Below are 20657 nucleotides of genomic sequence, written 5' to 3' on the forward strand. Positions count from 1 at the left end.
GCACGTGGTATCGCACTGTACGTGCGCGCCCGCACGTGGTATTTTGTGGAAGAGCCACACTCAAGGGGCCAAAGAGCCCGCAGTTTGCCACCACGGTCCTAGAACATAGAGTTCTTAGATGATCCTGCATGTTAACGCTTGTGATCACGTGGTTCTCATCGAAAGGAAGCTGTGCGTGCATGCGTGTGTGTGTGTGTGTGTGTGTGTACATGTGCGTGTGTGTGTTAATGGTGGCATCTGCTTCCATTCCAGCACAAAAATTGAGAAGGAGAAGAGAGAGCATGCGAAGCAGCACGGGATGATCCGCACGGAGATCACGGGGGCCGAGATCGCGGAGGAGATGGAGAAGGAGCGGCGCCTCTTCCAGCTGCAGATGTGCGAGGTGCGGAGGGACTTCAGCCCCTCGCCCAGTTTCGTTAGCGGGGCCCTCCTGCGGGCAGCAGCCTTCCTGCCTGAGAGGCTGTGTCTGACCAGGAGAGGAGGGACAGTTACTTAAGGACTCTAATCTCATTTTTCTCCAAGCCTTTGGGATCGTCCCTGTCACTGTTGCCTCCTGTTTTGAGCCTGGGGCCTGTGGGGCTCTAAGCCAAAGCAGGATTCTTTGGTGAGAACTTCACTGTTGCCTGTGAATGAGTGTGGAAAGGCAAATTTTGGTAACATGGGTGAATCTTAGGTTTTACTGGTACAGGTGTAGAGCATGTTTGTTTGTTTTTAACCCTGTGTCTAGTTTGAATGAAAGCTTAAATGCAGGGGTCATTGAGAAAGCCTCTGAGTTCATGAAAAAAATGCAACGAAAAGCATGCTGCCTTCAACTTAGAGCAGTGGTTCTCAAACTGTGTTCCCACTGGACACCGGCGTCCTTGACCGAGAGACCAGTTCCTTCCGACATTGACACTGACTCATGGGATTCCTTTTGTGCTTTTGGGAAACTATGAAAATGGATAGGATTTTCTCACTTTTAAGGTTTCCTTCCTTAATTTTTCCCCCACCCCAATAAACCTTTGGCTCCTTCTTAAACTTGTCTGCTCATGAACACTCCCACACAATGAGACACGTGAACAAGAGGCAAACAATGTTGGCAGAAATCCTCGGCCAGTTGTGAAAATCAGAGCTCGTGATGTTTGGTGCATAAGTTAATGCGTTGTTTTCATCCTTTCATTTTTAGTAGAAAAAATTCTAACTTGCCTCCTTGGTCTCAAAGTTTTAATGCCTCATGGCATGTCCCTTCGAGAGAACGCTGATTCCCTTGTTTTCAGCAAAGAATCGTCCATCTTGCAGGTCTTGACCCCGTGAACCCTAAGTTTGAGAGCCACTGCACCAGAGGAAATAAGTCAGCTATCCCAGGATGCTTTGCTGTGTTGATTTCTGCTTGTCTAGGAAACTAATCACGGGTGTTTATAACATGCTGACATGCTAACCAATGTCTACTCATGCCTGTGCCGATCACACACCCTGAAGATAGCCGAGGCCAGTACCTGGTGCAGATTCACACTGGGGGCTGCCCCCCGAAACCCTGCCCGGAGAGCCCTGTCGGCAATGACAGCATCCACTTCTGTTTTATTCCCACAGTATCTCATTAAAGTCAACGAGATCAAGACCAAAAAGGGCGTGGACCTGCTGCAGAATCTCATCAAGTATTACCACGCGCAGTGCAAGTAAGTGGCAGGTGGCCGTGGTGACTCGGAGCCGAGGAAGGGCCCGCACTTGGGTTTTCTTGCTTCTTTCCTCTGGTCTTCGTTCGGTCACTGCATAGTGATATGAAGGCCTCCCACAGCCAGATCATATGCAGTGAGTGGTCTTGTCCGTAGTCAGTGTTTTCTATCAATCAGCCACTCATATTATTGCAACTGCTTGGCTCCTGGAAACGCTGCAACTCAGAAAGGCTGGCGTTACTGTGACGGCCTTGCGGCCCCTCCTACAGACACTGTCCCTGTCACTGGAGAAGCCTTCCCAGTGCCCCGCTTCCCTCCCTCCTTCCTCGGCATCTCACCGGTGACGGCGTCATTTGTACCGCATTTTCCTGCTTGGGGTTTTGTGATATTTCTCACCATCTACATTAGGCGAACGCCATCATTCGGGCAGTAGGAACACTGCACTTGTGCCTGGGTTGCTGGAATATTGTGAGAGGCGCCCACGGTCCCCGTTTTTGTTTGTTCGCGTGGCCAGGCCCCCTGTTTATGACGTTTGAGGCTCTGCGACACCACATTTGCTTTTTCACTCCTTGTTTCCTTTCCGGGTTCGCTTTTGTGGGCTTTCTGGTAATTTTTACGTGAAAATGTACCTGTTTCCCGTGTTCAATTCTGGCCAAGGGCACATGCCCGGGTTGTGGGCTCGATCCCCAATGTGGGGCATGCAGGAAGCAGCCCAATCACTGATTCTCATCATTGATGTTTCTATCTCTCTCTCCCTCTCCCTCCCTCTCTGATATCAATAAAGAAATATATATTTTTTTAAAAAAAAAACACAGTTTATGTGAAGTGCCAAGCGTGCTGGGCGTGTGGTCAGGGCTCAGCCATGCCAGGCTTGCTACCCCTCAGGGTGCAGTAAGGCACCTCTTATGTCCGTGGTAGGATAAAGCCTTCCGGGTCATCGGTGCCCTGACCCCACATCCCGTGCCTCACGTGCGTGTGGGGACTTGGGACATGTGGGCACTGACTTTCCTCCAGCCTCTATTTCTAGTCCCATCCACCTCTCCTTAGAGTGTCCAGTTAGGGTCCATGACACCCCACTAGTTAGTGTGTCCTCTTCTCTCTTTTGAGCTCAAATAAGGCACAACCAGGGGAGCTGTTCCGTGTGTGGTGACAGCGTGAGGCCACTGTGTGGACAGCGACTGCAGTGCATTGTCTGTGTGATGTCTGCTGGCACTTGTCAGTAGCGCCCAGGCGTGTTTGTTGGCACATCTTTTACAAAACACTGAAATCCGTTTTGTACGTGTTTTGTGTCGATACATGGTAAGAGGGTAAATTGTATTTTTGGATTTTTTAGGTAATTATGGTTCATTTCATTTTTGTACTGCGGGTAAGTCTCTGATGTTTTCCATTGTAGTTTCTTTCAAGATGGCTTGAAAACGGCTGACAAATTGAAACAGTACATTGAAAAACTGGCTGCTGACTTATATAATGTAAGTTCTTTATAAAATACATGCGTTTAACTTGCTCTGTAGATAAGTATCAGGAAATGTGAAATCTGTATTAGAAGAGTATTAAAGACAAGAAGACCAGTTAAGTGATGAGTCCAATAAAGACAGGTAAACCTTCAGTTTGACTCAGACATCAGTGATGGAATGTTCCAGAGTGTGTTTGGGGAGCATGGGAGGAGCGGGGAGGAGAGTCTAACGGTTGCTTCTAGATGACTCTCTGTTCAGGGTTCAGTCACATCACAGTGCCCTTCCGTCAGCAATCGCAAAAGGAATGTTTTGGTCGTGAAAGGATAAAATGGACTGCCTAAGTTTATGAATTTGGGGGGCTGGCTTGCTTTATATTTCCTCTCTTTTTTTCTCATATTTAGGTTTTGCTTTTATAATAGCAAGAGCAAACGGAAAACTTCTTTGAGGAAAAATACTAAATGCATATGTATAAACGTCAACCTTTATTCCCATAAACCACTTGGCAATGAATCGTATTGAAAGTATATGTTTTATGAGTGCAACTGCATATGTTCCAATGAGGTTTTTAGCGTTACAGATAATACCGTGTGTCTTTGTATAACTTTAGAAAGTATATAGCTGTGTACTTTCCCTGCTTTTCTTTTAGCGAACGTGGTTCTGGTTGTGATCAGGTTCCCGTGTTTACAAAGCAGCCAGCCTTTGCCCTCGGGTAGGGCTCTGTGCCCTTGCATGTGCGTGGGCCCATGGGTTTGGTCCTCAGTCCCCGGTTCTCTTCTGGGCCTTCAAGGTCATCGTGGTATCACTACCGCCTTTGGAAAAACCAGAAGCAAATGACTCCATGTTATTTCTTAACTTTGTTTAAAGTGGAACTTTAATTATCTAGCCTAGAGGTATTATTTAATAAGAAAACATGTTGCATTATTCACTCATTTCAAAACCCACTGGAACCTTCATAAGATGAGAAAATTGTGCCTCTTATATAAAAAATGAGACCATGTGAAGGATTTGAGTAAGGAAATCGGCTATATCATTGAGTAGTTCGATGTGTGGTATATCAGGGTGAATGAAACGCTGTTCATAAACATATAAAACATAAGTGACAGAAGTAATTTTTTTCTCTTGTAGATAAAACAAACCCAGGATGAAGAAAAGAAACAGCTCACTGCCCTCCGGGACTTAATAAAATCCTCTCTTCAGCTCGATCAGAAAGAAGTAGGTGCTCAGTGTCTCCAGCAGGGCCGGCCGGGCAGGCGGGGCTCCTGGTGGGGTGTGGGTGCCTCCCAACCTGCAACGGGGGTGCTGACAGCTTCCTGCCAGGGTGGGGTGGGACAGGGGAGACACCAGACACGTGTGCACCTACTGCACTGCCCAGGCTAGAAGCCGTGTTTCATTTCCCTTTCCTCCTACAGAAAAGGTGTCCTGAGCCCCGGCCTACCGCTCCGTGGCTCGGCTTTCTGTCCTGGCTTTGCAGATGTGTGTTTCAGGCGTGTGTCTTCTCCGACTGCAGAGGGAGAGGCAGGGCAGCGCACACCCCTGTGCTCCTTAGCTCGTCTCTCTTTCCGGGCAGCCGCAGGTGGGGCAGAGGAATAGAGAAATAGTCTGAGGTACAGCCCTATAGAAGTTGTGCCCCCCAGTTAGGAAAAAGGAGGTGAGAGTCTTTGGATACTGAGGTGGAGTATACGGAGCATGGTAGCTGTTAGATGACTGCTCAGATCCTTAATCATAAATCGTATTTGTTGTGCAAACGTTTAATTAGTACCTACAATGTGCCAGCAGCTGTGCTAGGCAGTAAGCGTTAGTCCTTTCCGTTAAGGGGGTCATCATCTGGTAGAAAGTGGAGAGTGTCAGCCGTGTGAACAAGGAGTTGTACCTAAAGTGGCGTGGATACTGTAGGAGAGATGCCAGCGAGAGGAAGCTGCAGAGATGCAAAACGGCCGGGCAGCGTCAGCGGGCGACGTTTGGGATAAGGTGGGTGGAGGCGTGAGATGCGGTTTCTGGGCAGAAAACCCGGGATGCCCACTGGAGGGTATGGGCTTCGAGCTGAGAGTAAGTGAAATAGCCCCAGTTGCCACATGGAGAAGGTGGAAACGTGCCTGTTTGGATCGTGAAATTATTACGCATTGAATTTAAGTGTGATCTCTAAATGCAATATTTAATAATTACAAAATATAGCATTTTTAATATTTTTAATTCCTCATGATATTATCTCACAATGGCCAACTATTTGTCATCTCCTGAAATTTCTGAAAGGTGTTCATGAGTCCAAACAAAACGGAGTGAGCCCCCTCGAGCATGGGAAGCCTGCCCAACACCCCTGGTCCCGCGCCCCAATCCTGAAGGTGCTTCACTGGGCCACTGGAGCCCTCGCTGCTTCTGCCTCCAGTTTTTACATTCGCTGGGTGTTGTGAAGTGAGAGGAGGCCATAGCCCTTTAACACTGGGCCCCTGCTCACCTGTGGACAGGTGTCCGTGCCGGGTGACGTGTGTGCTGTGCGCTCACATCATGCAGAGCCGCGGCCAGCACCTGCACTGGCCTTGCAGGCCGCCTTGAGGGTGCGATTGCTCAGCATAAGAGCAATAGAAAGATCCAGATTGTGGGGGGAAGAGGTAGATCTCTGTCTAGAGAAATCTGCAAGGTTTTGTACTGACTGGTATGTACTTAACCACTTCCTTTTGCCACACGGATTACTTCCTACATATGGAAGCTTTCTTGAAAAATTAAAGAAGCTATTGTAGGCTCTTTATTGTTCATAGAGACCGGTGTATTCTGCTCATGCTAATAACTAAAGGAAAAGTTGCATACCAGTACAAGCCAAAGGAGTGTGCACATGCGGAAATGCACACACACGGCTTGATTGATTTTAACTTCGTGCCAAATCGCTCAATGATGAGTTTTCATTAGCACCGTGTCCAGAGTATTTTACAAGTAAAATTGATCTCTCACAGCATGCCTAGTCCATTCTCATGCTGTTTATCACCTCTAGTTGCAAGCTATGTTAAGAAGGTAGTGATTTTTAATGATTTGCGTTAAACATGAAAGGAGGTTTTCGGCCAGAGATTTCTCACCCTAGTTCTCCGGTTAAAGTCATCTAAAGACTGGCCGAGAAAGTAAGGCCCAAGAAATCACTAAGCAGCCTCACCCCACCACCAGGCTCGAACTCCACTCAGTTCAAGGAAGCCTCAAGAACTTGCGTTGTAACTAGGACTCCCAGATTTGGGGTAGACTCATTTTTTTTTCCTCGTGAAAATAAAATTCTCTAATGACTGATGGCAGATGTCCTATGGAATTAGGCATCTTGAGCTTTTATAGTAGCACAGCCTCCCGAAGAACTGTTTGCTACATGAGTATTTTTTGAGATGAAAATGTTTTATTTTTGAAGATGATGTCCATAAATCATCCCCAAACCCCCAGCTTTGTGTGAGCCCCTCTCGATAGCGCACCGTCCTGGGGTTTGCAGGTGTCTGACAGATCCTGGGCTTGGCTCATCTGTCCTCACAGCACCTGGCACACTGCCGGGCACTGAAGCTGCTCGGTAAATATTTAGTACACGGAGACAGAAGGACGCCTGTGCCCGCCCCATTCATACAGTAGAGATGAAGCTCCCCTAACAGAGGTCTGTCCTCAAATCAGGTGCCAGAAACTCTTAGGACCCCATTAAACCAATGAGTGTGTAATTGCTTGCAGTTTAAAAAGACTGGAGATTTTTCTCCTTAATAATGCATTTAGAGGTTTTCTAATAAAGTCAGGTAATCTGTGCTGCTAACAGAGAATGGGAAATTGAACTAAAAAATGATACCGTGTTTTATTCTACAGCTTACATTTCTTGGCTCACCTCATGCAATTTCCCCAAGGTTTTATTTTAAATTCATTGTTTTTAGTTTTGTTTCATTTTGCCTGAATGATTTTTTTTCATTTGCATTTTCTTTCCTGAATACATGTTGATTTTTATTACGCTGGCAAAGGATTCAGAACCTACTTCATTCCCTCAATTTTGTTTTCTTTTGTTTTCATTTAGTGTTAACAGTTCTCCAAGGTTTTCTTTCTCAGAAAAGAAAACCCTCTTTTCATGTATCTGGTGTGCCCTGCTACTCAAGCTGAATGACCATTATTTCTCAAAGTGCAGAAAGCATCGTTTGTATGACTTTCTTAAGCCATAAAACTCATTAGCAGTTAATTAGGGATTGCTTCATGCTAGACTTCTGAAATATATTGCTTCTTCCCTGTTTGGGTTAATGGAATAATGTTCTGAGGTCAAAGCCTAGAGTTCAGCCACTTCCTTTACCTTTAAAAGCATCTTTGTCTAATGTGAAGCAAGGCCCATGCGATATGTTTGTTGTCCAGAATCTAGAGTGTATTTAGGCTTGTAATAATTATAAGTAAGGGAAGTCTTAATGGCACATTTACAGGATGTAGTAGTTTTCCTAAGTTATCAGCATCTAAATTCTTGTTAAATATGTAAGCGCTTTCATTTTTTAAGCATAGGACTTATTTTAAAGGTTAGCAAATGGACTGAGCTTGGAGAGACATAATTTTTAAATGCAAATGAAAAAATCATAATTTTAAATCCCGACAGAGCAGGAATTACGTGGGCAGACACAGAGAAGTGCAGTTTGGTGAAAGGGGGCCAACTTTTAATAAGAATTGGGATCCAAGGAGAGTTTCCATTTTGTGCTTCATGTTCTGGAGGCAGAGAGATGGCGAAAATCCCCGAGTCCAAACCCACAGCGGAGCGGTTTTGACGGTTTCGTCAGGTTCAGGCAGCCAGTTCTGTGGATTGCAGTATCTGGCCTCGTGTTTTGTCCCACGCCCCCACCCTCTCCAGCCCCATCCATTCTCCATCCTAATTGTGTCCCTACTGTGGTTCCCGGGACTGTCACTAGGGACGCTGTAGAGGCAGGCTGCTCTCTGCTGTCCCTTGGTCAGCTCTCCAGCCAGAGGCCTGGGCACGCCTGTCAGGGAGGCCAGCACCAGCCAAGTCCCATGGAGTCCCAGGCTCTGGGCCCTGGTGAGGCTCAGCTGCAGGGGATCGGGCCGGTTAAAGACAAAGAAGTGACTCGGGTTAAGAGAATGACTGGAGTTTGCAACCTGTTTGGTAGACTCAGCTGCCTAGAAAGGCACAGTCAGCCTCGTGGCCTCGCTCGGGAGAGCACAGTGAGTGGAGAGTGAGTCCCCGCCTCAGAGACGGGCTGTGTCCCGGTCAGTGTCCTCAGGGCCTGCACGGTGCCCGGCTGTAGGGGTTCGGGACGCGCTTCTGAGCACAGAACTCGTCACATGTAGAACAGCCTTAAACGAGCGCTGTCCTCACTGAGGCCAGAAAGCGGCTCCTGCCCTCAGGCCTGCTGTGCACCAGCCATCAGTAGGCACCCAGGCTCAGAGCTTCCCCCTCCTCTCCATCCCTTGTCCGGGGTTGCTTAGGGACTGGATATATTAAGTTCTCTTCACTCGGAAAAGCAAAACAAAAAGAATCCTTCTGAAATTTGTTGTGGCTTTTCTTTTTTTAATCCTCACCCAAGGTTATGTTTCTGATTGATCCTAGAGAGAGGGGGAGAAACATCGATGTGGGAGAGAAACATCATTCGGTTGCCTTCCATACGCACCCCGACCGGAGATCGACCCTGAAACCTGGGTATGTGCCCTGACTGGGAATCAAGCCCGGAGGGACCCTTTGGTGCTCCGGACAGCGCTCCAACCAACTGAGCTGTGGCTCTTTTTAGATTTCCTAAGTAATTCCCACTGGGTCTCACTGGGGTGCTGATTCTCTGTGCACACACTTTGAGGTTTGTCAACTGTGTCATCTTGGGAATGTGTACCTCCTGTTTCTCTATTTTGCCTTTTTTCTGTTCTCACTCAAAATTTAATTAATATAGATACTTTATTGTGCCAAAGTTTATCATGGTTCTAAAGATGCGTGCATATGAATTTGTGTGTCACCTTTATAATATTTTCTCTGTATGTTATAAAAAGTGCTTAAATTATGAGTGATAAGACTGTCAATGAAATTAACTATATTTTCAAATGTTCTGCCTTTTTTCTCTGTTGCTCTTGCCCTTCCTGATCGAAGTCTAGGAGAGTAAGTCACCGCTGTTTGTGAGAATGTGTTGTCCTATTTCTGTTTGCAACCCGTTTCTCATTGTACAGTTAGTTCCACGTTAGATTACTCCCTGCATTTCCCCAGTCACGGCGGTCTAGTGGTGCCATCTTTACAAAAACCCCGGGAGGCTCAATGGCGCCCCAACATTAAGTCAAGCTCGTTGGCATCCATGTTGTTCTAGACCCTTGTCACCCTTTTAATTACACAATACACTTGTCGCTGCAATAGAATCTTTTTCTTTTTCTTTTTTTCATTAAAAGCGTGGTTGTGGGTATATTTTGCAGAGCACTAGTTAGTTACAGAGCAAGAACTTTATAACAGTTCTTACTACCTTACTCAGAAGGTGCACTTCTTATCATGGGTGTTCCACACCCCGCAGAGCGTGCGCAGGGACGAAAGGTACCCCCAGGGAAGAGCACTCACCTTCCGGTTGCATGGGCTTGGATTTGCGGTCCTCCGCGTGCCTGCCTGGCTGCCGGTGTGAACTGGGGTAGCCATAGAATAGTCCCCCGCATGTTTGAAGCCGAGCTGGGACCTGAACTGGCCCTAGGAGGCCCGGACCCCAGGCCCCAGCTCCGCCTTGAACTTGCTTGTGACTGCCGGCTTCCTCCTGTAAAATAAAGGCAAGGACCTGGCCGCCCACGGGCTGAGGCTCAGCGGCAGAGCAGAGGCAGGGACCTGAGAGGCGTCTCCAGCGTGTGACTCACCTGTGACTCGTCTCTCCTAGGACTCCCAGAGCCGCCAGGCGGGGTACAGCATGCACCAGCTCCAGGGCAACAAGGAGTATGGCAGCGAGAAGAAGGGGTACCTTCTGAAGAAGAGTGACGGGTACGTACAGCCCCTCCTCGTGCCCTGGGTGCCTCACTCCCTTCCTGAGCGTCAGGTCAGATTACCCACGGGCTTTGCCCGCCTCCCACGGGGGAAAGACACTTACAGTGAGTCCCAGATGAGCCTGCTGCTTGAGGAAGCAGTGACTGTTCGCTGTCTCTGTGTGGCACCTGAGACTTGGAACACGCAGTGTTAGGAAGGCAGGAACCGAGGAGGACGTGCAGCAAGCAGGTGGTCTGACTTCTTGACCCCCACCCCACCCCACCCCCCGCTTTTATTCCTTGCGGTTTCTCTGCCTGGGGTGCCCACCTGACCGCCCAGCCCCCAACCTTGGGCGTCAGCCTTGACTCCTATCTTCCCTCTTCCATCACAGCCTGCTTAGCAGCAGCCCCTTCCATTTCTAACGAGAAACAATACATTTCTTGCCATCTCTGCTGTCCTGCTCTAGGGAAGGAGTCTCCTGTCGGCTCTGAGAGGCCCTCCAGGCTCTCTTCTGTGTGTTCATACACATATTTCTTTACCCAGAGAGTCTCAAGTGTTTTTGAGGGAGAGAGCGATAGAAACATCAATGCTGAGGGAGAATCATTGATCAGCTGCTTCCTGCACACCCCACACGGGATCGAGTCCACAACCTGGGCATGTGCCCTGACTGGGAATCAAAACCGTGACCTCCTGGGCGAGGTTTTTATTTGTAAACAATACAGGATCATACCTGAATTATCTTAAAACAGCTTGCATTTTTCAATCAGCGATATGCCTTAGAAACCTACACAAGTCACATACATGTGAGTACATACACGCTTCCTTCTTCTAAACTCGTGCAGAGTGCTCTGTATGAAAGTGCCCGTGGTGCTTTCGTTCCTCCCGCTCTCAGACGTCCCTGCAGTTTCCCGCTCTCAGACCAGAACCAGTGCTGTCTTGAGCCTCCTGGGCAGGCCTCCTCCCGAGTCCCTTCCCCCTGGGAGCGTGAGGGGCAGCCGAAGCGTTGTGGCTGCTGTGGCTCGGGTGGTTCTGTGCTGTCATGATGGTTACGTATGACGCTGGTGATCACATGTCCCCGAGTGAACGGACCCTAACCCAGCTTGTCTGCCTGGCTCTGCAGGATCCGCAAAGTGTGGCAGAGGAGGAAGTGCGCGGTCAAGAACGGCATGCTGACCATCTCCCACGCCACAGTAAGTGTGTCCGCGATCGCACGCTCGCCGGCTCTGCCTTTGGGCCGCGTGGACTAGAAACTGGCAAACACGTGCTGTCACGGCGCCAGAATGTTCCCCGGGCATGTTTACGTGTGGAGGCGGGTCAGATAGTTGGGATATTGTCTTGTCCTGTGGTGTCGGCCCTGCTGTTCTGTCACTCCACCAGGTCTTTGTTTGTTAATCCTCATGTTTGTTAATCCTCACCTGAGGATATTTTTCCCATTAATTTTTAGAGAGAGTGGAAGGGAGGGGGAGAGACAGAGAGAAACATCGATGTGAGAGAGACACGTGGATTGGTTGCCCCCCGCATGTCCCCCAACAGGGACCCAGGATGAACCTGAAACCAAGGTACATGCCCTTGACTGGGAATCAAACCCGAGACCCTTTGGTCCTCGGGCTGATGCTCAAACCGCTGAGCCAAACCAGCCAGGGCTCCACCAGGACTTTTTATCTGTTCTCCCAAACCAAATCAGGTCTTCTCTTAGTTGATAATCTAATGTTTTGGGAAATAATACTGGTTGTTGCAAAAACCTACTTTTCTGATGAATTACAAAAATGGCAGGGGATGTTCTTTGCATGAAAAGGTAATGTAGGAAGTGAAACAACGCATGTAAAATGTGTCCAGTCTTTTTCATTGTTACTGTTTACTTAAATTACTCAGAAAGCCCACCATTATGTTAAAGGGTCTATAAATATAACCGTGAATAATAAAATTGCCTCAATCATGACTCCCCATTTTTTAGTAACAAAAGCAATTTAATAGAAAGTGGAAAATAGCTAAGCTATTATCACTTATATTCTGTTTATCTTCAGATTGTCAGCGTATATGCATACACATTGCATCCTTACAGTTGATGTCTAGAATCTGTCTAGAATTTTTGTTTTTGTTTTGCATCCCCCATTTCCAGCTAAAAGTCCTGTCTCGACAAAATCCATACGCTTGTCAAAAAGGTTCCCTCTTGGTGTTGTCAAAGCCATCCACAGTGAGACCAGGAATCATAATTTTGCTCTTTAAAATGAGCAAGAAATTATTTTTTAATTTTTAAAAACCATAATGGAAGATGTATCAAGCGGGAATGGAAATGGCAGAGTACCGAGGTCGTGACAAAGGCCCCTGCAGGCGGAGAGAAGGCTCGTGGGTGCGCGCCAGCAGCCCGTGCCAGGCGATGCCCGCCAGTTCATTGCCCACAGGACATAGAAGTGAGCGGCGAGCCTGTCGTCCATCGGCAGGTTTTCAGTATTCACAGCCGCGTTCCGATTTCCCGCTGTTTGAGGAGGAAAGAAAATACCACTTATTAAAATGCACTCGAGCCTGATCAGGCCCGGCACGTCCTGGGTCCGTGGTCAGCTGTTTCCCGTAGCTGCTTGCTGGCGTGGACCACGTGTTTTCCAGGCGTGCTTAGAATGGACAGAGGCTTAATAGCTATCTTATCAAATGAATGAGTGGGTGGGGTTTTCAAATAGCCTTCTAAAATTTCTCTTTTCATCAATTATGAAAGTAAATGAGGGGAAATCAGATGACCAGAGAATATATTAAAATATATATTTCTAACCCTCGCTCTGTTTCTAACCCTCACTCCTCTCAGAAGGAGATGTTCCCACGTGCCTGGCCCCCGCTGTTCCAGGGACAGCGTGTGGCTGGCTTCCCGGGCCTGCCCTGAAGCCGGAGGCGGGATGGGGCTTTGGGCCCCTCAAACCTGGTTCGGGCTCAGGCTCTGCCGTCTCCTTCCTGGGAGGTTGTGGGAACGTTGGTTAACCTCTCCGCCCCCTCTCTTCATCGGAATTAGTGAAAGAAACTGAAAAGACTTCTCTCACAGGTCGTATATGTAAGGCCCTTGGAATGCATTCCTTCGAGAAATATTTATTGAGTGCCTGCTGTGTGCTGGGCACGGTTTAGTGAACAAAACAGAGAAATGTGTGCTTTTAGTGGGAAGAAAGACAAGAAGCAAATACGGGGTAATAAGAGCCAGGAAGGTCGTGCAGCAGGACAGGAGGGGAGGCTGGTCAGGCCAGGAAACACTCAGGACATTCAGAGTCTGAGCCACCTGGAGGAAGGGAGCAGGAGGTGGAGGCAAACAGGCAGAGCGTGACCCAGGAGGGAGAGAGGCCAGTGCCCCTCCTGCCCAGCAGGGGGAGCAGCAGAGTAAGTGGCCGCCGCTGAAGTTTCTGGAGCCTGGAGGTCACATGCAGAGGTTTTTAGGAAGGGCTTGGTAAATGTTTCCTCCTTCTTCTCCTTGTTCTATTTTTCTTTCCTGTTTCATCTGAACTGTTTCTGATGAATCCCAGGGCGAGTCATTTTAGCCTCACTCTGTTCTCCGCCTGCTGAGCCAGCAGGAGAGGTTGTGCCGGCTTTAATCAATATGCCTACAAATTAGTGCTGGACCCCGAGAAAGTGCTTTGAAATTCTGGAAAGTTATACAGATCTGGAATGACTGTTATTACGGGAGTAACAACCCCTGAGCCTCCTGGTGCCTTGGTCCAGGGACGCAGGTCGAGCACCCACTCCATTTTCTCATATTCCCGGCTCGGCACTGGCTGTGTCGGCTGCTTAGATTGTCAGAAATTGTGTGGGATTTTTTTTTTTTTGGCTCCTCAAAGTCACACTTGGGGTGATGGTCATTTGTCAGCTGTCTTGGGGGAGAACAAGCACTGTGCTTAGGCAGGCTGTGTCCGTGTCCCTGAAGTTCATGTGGAGGCCGCCAAGTCCATCCCTTGGGAATCCAATCATGAAATGGCTCAAACCGTATCAAGCCCTTATCCTCAAGGCTTTCGGGCGCTGTGCTGTGAGTGGTGCTGTGTGGTTCCCCTGAATGAGTGAACACTGAACTGGAGTATTTTTTTCCTTTTAAGTTTTCTGTCTGTATTGGTTGTATCTGTCGGTAAGGTTGTTCAGAAACACTGGAGTAACCTGGATTTGGGACAAAAAAGAAACCGTCTCGTTAACCCTCTGCCACATTCAGAGGTGAATGTGTCTAGAAAATCCTTAGGTTTTTCAAAGAGATTTCTCCTTCGCTTCAGAAACTTGAAACCTCTTATTATGCTTCATCAGCTTAAGCTTGGAAGTCCTTCCTTGCGTCTGGCTCCAACCTCCGCCTGCAGTTCGAGTGCCTTTCTTCTTGGTCTGAGCAGATGGAAAACAGCTGCCAACCTGCCCAGAGCAGCCCCATGGGCTGGAAGATGGTGATTAAGTCGCTCCCTCGCCATCTTTCCTCTGGACTAAATAGTGCCTTTACCCATCTTCAAAGTTCCCATTTGCCAGTCCTTTAATCATCTCTCGGTCTTCCCTAAGCTTTTCCACATCCTCCTTGACACGTGGATGCCAAACTGGAGCATGGCATTCCCCAGAGAGCCCGTTCCCTGGGATGGCTGCCTTCAGGGCAGTGGGTGCCTGTCGTCCACCTGGGAATCCAAACAGACGCGCTGCAGGACCGACAGTCCCTTTTACAGCGGCCGGGCCTGGGTGTGGGTCAGCCGCTGGTGAGGAATCTGAGGCCGCTGGCAGCCCAGACTCCAGGTCTGTTCTAAGCAGAGCGGCAGTCCCATGGCCCGTCTCCTCCTTCGGGATCTGGCATCCAGTGTGTGTCCTCTCAGGTGACACTCCGTGACAGGGCTCTCCTGGTTTCCATGTCTACGTCAGACGCACGTGTGAGGAACCTGAAATCCCTTGGCTCTCACTTCCGCCCGGACAGCTGGCTTTGGAGCCGATGGGCACAGGACAAGGGGCTTGTTTTCTGTGTCGAATCTCATTGAAACCCCAGAGAAGGAAGATCTCGAAAACTGTCCAGAGAGCACAAGAAGGTGGACGGGAGGTGAAGTGTCCGTTGCTCATCGCTGAGACTGAGAACTGAAGCGTGTCACTGAAATCGTCTCAAACACACGCCGTCTCTGTGGTTCAGGGCTTCGCTTGGTCACATTGTGACGTCTCCCTACCTCCCCGCCCTCTGTTATTTCTAAAAACTTGGGGTGCTTGGGTGGAAAAGTTGCTGGCGTGGGGATTTTGAGAATCATGAGTGTCAGTGGGCTTCTGGTCACACCCAGCCCGGGCACTCAGACGCTTCAGTCCGTGGTCAGCTCCTGCAGGAAGCAGACAGGCTACATTGGCCAGCGTGTGACCTTGAACAGATGCAGGCGGGAGGTCAAGAACGAGTGTTGACCAGAATGATTTCGTGGCAAGGCTCCACGTAGGCAAAGCCTGAATTAACGTGGCTGTGCACACACCACAGGGTCTGTGTAAATTATACGTGTGACCAAGAGATGTGCTGATAAATCTGTGATGTGAAATCCTGGCTACATTTTCTGTCTTCAGATGTGGGGGCTCACTGAGCTGTGTCTCGAGGGTGGTAGTTGTCCTTGTACTTGAGAGAAGTTCTGTACATTTCACGTTGCAACCAAAACTTGTGGATATCTGGGACACCAGGTTGGGGTGATTGTTGACTGGGGCCATTCTGAATGAATGAGTGAATGAATGAATGAATGAATGAGATGTACTCCACTACATTTCACAGCAGGATGCGGTATTAGAAGTGCCGACTCTTTGGCCTGGATGTGTATCGGGTCCAGAAAGGTACATTTCCATGGGCCGTGCCCACTCCTCATTTAAAGGTGGATTTTCCTGGTTCCATTCTGATTAATCACCAATATAGTATTTATGTACAGCTAACCGACATTTAGTAGACCACCAAAAATTTTTTCTTTTTTAATGAGATTCAGAATCCTGATTGTCCGAATAAGACTATCACATTTGGCCCTGGCCAAGTATCAGTTGGTTAGAGCATCGGCCCAGTGTGCCCAGGCTGCGGGTTCACTCCTCACTCGGAGTACATGCAAGAATCAGCCAATGAACGCAGAAATAAGTGGAACAACAAACTGAAGGGGGGGAAAGACTTTTATCAAATTTGCTGCCTGAAACCGCATGCTTGCCCCGCAGGGCACTGGCCTGGCAGGCGGGGGGGAAGGTGCAGCAGGTAACGACTCCGTTTTCTCTGTTCCAGGCTAACAGGCAGCCAGCCAAGCTGAACCTTCTCACCTGCCAGGTGAAGCCGAACGCCGAGGACAAGAAGTCTTTTGACCTGATTTCACGTGAGTCCCTCTTCTCTCCGGGTCAGTCACTGTGGATCCTGATGTCGCCCATTTCCATTCCCAAGGACTGGTCCGTGCGAGGCTCTTGGCAGGGCACCTGAGCTGGATTCTGTAGCACCTATTCAAGTTCGGAGCCCCTCTGATTTTATGACCAAGAGGTTTCTTGGGTTATTAGTGAGAAGTTAGATTTGTAAGATGACTTCAGAAAGCCTAGACCTCTCCATTTCAGAACCTGTAGGTTATTGAGCAGTTACTGAACATCCAGTGTGTGCTGGGTGCTTTATATATGTTATTGCCAATCCTCACAAAAGCCCCATTGGTGTCCTGTTTGACAGAAAACAGGCTCAGAGAGGTTCAGTTACTTATACAAGGTCACACAGCATTAAAGCAGAGATTCAGTTGAGACTCTTGGGCTCTACTACCCGTAACGTGTTCTCGGGCATAAACACCGTCTCCAGGAGACGGGGGTGTGAATGCCTAGCCTGGAGCGGCCACACAGTGCGTGGCTGGCTACTTAAGTGAAGGTTAGTTTGACCTGACTGTGTTGAAGCGTTCTAGCGGATTCTGAATTTTAAGCAAGAGCTTCCCTTATATACACCTGCCCAGACTATCAAAGTTAGGCCACTCCCTCCTTCCCTGGGCATCGGCCTGAAGGTGACCGTCGAGCAAGGTCAGGCCTTCTTTCTTGAAGCTGATCTTCGCAGAGAGCAGCCCAGCGGGGCAGCTTTTTGACTGAGCCCTGCTGTCAGAGCTGCCCTGCAAGTTAGGAACTATTTCCAAAAAGGAAAGTCTTTTTAAAAAGAAACACAATAAAAGGCAAGTTGAGAATGAAAAGTAAAATACTGCCTTGGCAGCTGGCACTCTGCAGCTGTCTCTGGAACCCGCTCGAGCAGGTAGGACCATCCCCCTCCCACTTCTTTTTCCTAAGTGCCAGGTATCGGCGTGGTATTGGCAGCTATTTTATTGCATTCCTGGGCACTTTAGAAAAATAGCATTGACAACATGAACTGTGTAACTGCTAAAACAAAGTGGCGTAAAAACAAAATAATTTAAAAACCCTACTTTTACTGTGGGTTTTTGTTTGTTTGTTTGTTTTAGACCTGAAGGTATTCTGATTTCTAAGGTTTCACGTTCTTTTCTCTTTTGTATTTTAGATAATAGGACGTATCACTTCCAGGCAGAAGATGAGCAGGATTACGTAGCGTAAGTAGTTTTGAGCTAATGGCACCACGCGCCTCCGTCCTGTACCACATGCGTAAGGATCTCCGTCATGACTCAGCACCGCCCCTGGCCGTTCCCCACGCTAGCTTCTCCCCTCTGGGCCAGCCCACGCTGCTCTCTCTGTTCTTCATTCGCCTCCAAGTTACACGGAGGAAAGTGTCCAGTAAAACTGAACAAAGAAATCACTTCTCACCGAGGAAGGAGGCAGGGGCAGTAAAAAGAGCAGCTGCGTGTTCGAGGCGGGCCAGCCTGACCCCTGGTCCCGGCTCTGCCCTTTTGAAAGTGTTAAAATACAATCATGCATTCTTCTTTTTCTTGCATTTTTTATGCCTGTTACTCTAAAATAATCTAAAGGTTTTTTTTCTTTAATTGTCAGAAATAGCTGTTTTGATTCTCCACCCTTTTGAAATGCAGCCATTCCATTGCACCAAATTTGAATTGTTCTTCCAGAGAATTCATTGTCCTTTATATTCGTATTTTCTGATTTTCATGACAGACTTCTTTATTTCCTTACTTGTCATGAGCTCTTGAATAAAGATGCAAAAATGGCATAATGGAAGGAACTCTGAGAAAGGGAGCCATTAGAAGCGGTTTTTGTCCCAGTCGGACACCAGTCCACTGTGGACCCGGGCAAATGGGTTAGCCTCTCCGGGCTTCACGTTCCTCATGTGTGAGGTGTTGGAGGCCCTGGGAGGCGGGATGGAGGATTGCGTTTAAAAAATTCTAAGTACTTGGCACATAGTAGGTGTTTGTAATAATGAATAGGCAGGACATCAGAAGGCTTAAGGAAAGCAAAACGGAGACCCTGCAGCCAGTGAAAACTTCAGTAAGCTCAGTGCCAAAGAGAACATGTGGTGTCCGGTCTCTTAAACTATTTTTAACAAATCAATTTGTAGTTTTTAACTTGAGACGAAACGATAGAAAATATGCAGTTTAATTTAAAAGGTATTAAGTGACATCCCCCCCACACACACCCCGTCCCTAGAGTGTTGGTTTTGAGGTGTAGTTTTCCACATCACAGTAGAAAAGCTAAAGCTGTGCAAATGCATTTCTCACAACAAACTTAAGGTGAGCGCCACCTAGAGTCAAAGGTATGAATTGCACCTCAGGGACTCCATGTAGCTTGGTTTGTCCTTTCCTTCCCTCCCATTGCTGTCTCTGTGACTAATTCAAAGCCTTTTGTAGATAGTCCTTTGTTTCATATCCATTTGATCCTACAAGACACCAAAAAAAATACAGACTCCGCTCTGGACCTCTGTATTCTCTGCTGAGAATAGATATTACCTGACTCCGCAGTCGGTGAGAACAAACTGTGATTGGGAAATGTTTTTTCTTTTCTTCTGAAAAAAAATAAATTTGGCTCTTTTTCCTCATCCATGAAAGTGATACAAGCTCCCTATAGATGGAAAATTACAGGAAGGCACAGAGCCAGGCAATCCATCTCTCCATTTTCCTACAGAAGGTCACTCGGGGACAAGCGGTATTAACATTTTATGAATTTCTTTCTAGCCATTTTTCCCCCAAACAAAAATATATAATCCATACATGCATTTAAATTTGGGGTTATATCGTGCAACAGTTTTTCCTGTTTATTTCACAAAATGTTATATTGTGAGCATTTCCCCAAAGTCATTAAAAATTAGAAAAAATTAAATTTCAGTAGCTGGGTTATCTCAGGCCTTAATCAGCCCCTGTTGTTGGGCATTTAGGTTATCATATGCACAGGTTGGTGGCAAATGTGTTTTGTTCAAGACATACTGTGATCGTACTGTATATGTCATTTAATAGCCTTCACTTTTTGTTTTATATTAAAATGCCAGCATGTTTCCACATTAATATACCTTTTTCATAGCATAAATTTTCTTTTTTTTTCTAATTTTTATTTATTTATTTTAGAGAGGGGGACAGCGGGAGAGAAACATTGATTGGCTGTTCCACCCATTTACACATTCATTGGTTGATTCCTGTATGTGCCCTGACCGGGGATCGAACCACAACCGTGGTGTATGGGGATGGTGCTCTAACCACCTGAGCCACGCGGCCAGAGCTCCTGAGCATAAATTTTCACGACTTCTAATGAAATATCCTGTTTGTTTCCACGTCAAGGGCCTCACTGAGTTGGCCTCCAGAGGACTGATGCCTTTTGCTGAGCTCTTTCCTGCCTCCTATCACCAGTTCTTTCTCATCCTCACCTTGGGCTGGTCCCTCACTGAGTCCTCTTCCTTCTGACGTCCACTCTGTTCTGTCCAGATGTCCCTGCAGGTCCTCGGTGATAGAGACCTCCGCCTCCCTCATCTGTCCTCTCATCTGCCGTTCTCTCTGACTCGCTGCTTTCCATTCTTTCATTCTCTTTCCTTTAGGTTTAATTCCTTTCCTTTTCTTCCTACTTGATTGTTAGCGGGGAGCGGTGTCTCTTGGTGTTCCTTGGTGAAACCAGATTGGCTGCAGTGTAAGGAGAAAACAGTGTCTCCTTCCCCTGTTCTGACTACAGGTGGATATCAGTGCTGACAAACAGCAAAGAGGAGGCCCTGACCATGGCCTTCCGCGGAGAGCAGAGCGCGGGCGAGAACAGCCTGGAAGACCTGACCAAAGCCATCATCGAGGACGTCCAGCGGCTGCCTGGCAACGACGTCTGCTGCGACTGCGGCTCCTCAGGTCGGTGTCCCCAAAGCAGAGCTGGCTTGTTAAACGCCTTTTCTCTTCCTGTGGAAGATGCCTGAGCCAGGAATCTAAAACCCTTGCTTCCTTACGGACACACCCAACACGGGTTCCCAGCGTGAGTGACCGGGCTGTTTGCTGTACCTAGAAAGCTCCCGCCTGCTCTCCCTGCATGGTCCCCAGCCAGAATGCTACCTTTCCTAGTGAGGTCCAGTTAAATGGCACCAAGGGCAGCATGGGGGAGCACTGGACCTGGAGTCCATCATCCCGGCTTTGGATCGCCAGCCTGCCCCTCGCAACCTGGTCAGCCTCACGCCGAGTCCCTTTACTATTCTGACCTTCAGGTTCCTCATCCTAAAAATGGGATCATAAACCCCAGTTCTTACAAAGACTTAGTGAAATAGTGTAGATGGGGCTGACAAGTGGTACATCACTTTTCTTCCTGCCTAGTGAAGCCTCCCAACCTCCGTATCACCTGGAA

General features: G+C 48.0%; 1 protein-coding gene across 1 annotated transcript in view; it reads left to right on the plus strand.

The window, feature by feature from the left end:
- ASAP1 (ArfGAP with SH3 domain, ankyrin repeat and PH domain 1) overlaps positions 1-20657 on the plus strand; it is a 162384-nt gene that overhangs the window by 115725 nt on the left and 26002 nt on the right. The window contains 9 exon segments of the mRNA XM_014459676.1: positions 253-382; positions 1570-1655; positions 3046-3121; positions 4232-4318; positions 9925-10025; positions 11128-11197; positions 16210-16297; positions 17452-17500; positions 20010-20173. Of these exon segments, the coding sequence (XP_014315162.1) occupies positions 253-382; positions 1570-1655; positions 3046-3121; positions 4232-4318; positions 9925-10025; positions 11128-11197; positions 16210-16297; positions 17452-17500; positions 20010-20173 (851 nt within the window).

The sequence above is a fragment of the Myotis lucifugus genome, unplaced genomic scaffold (genome assembly GCF_000147115.1).
Source record: "Myotis lucifugus unplaced genomic scaffold, Myoluc2.0 scaffold_113, whole genome shotgun sequence".
Taxonomy (NCBI): Eukaryota; Metazoa; Chordata; class Mammalia; order Chiroptera; family Vespertilionidae; genus Myotis; species Myotis lucifugus.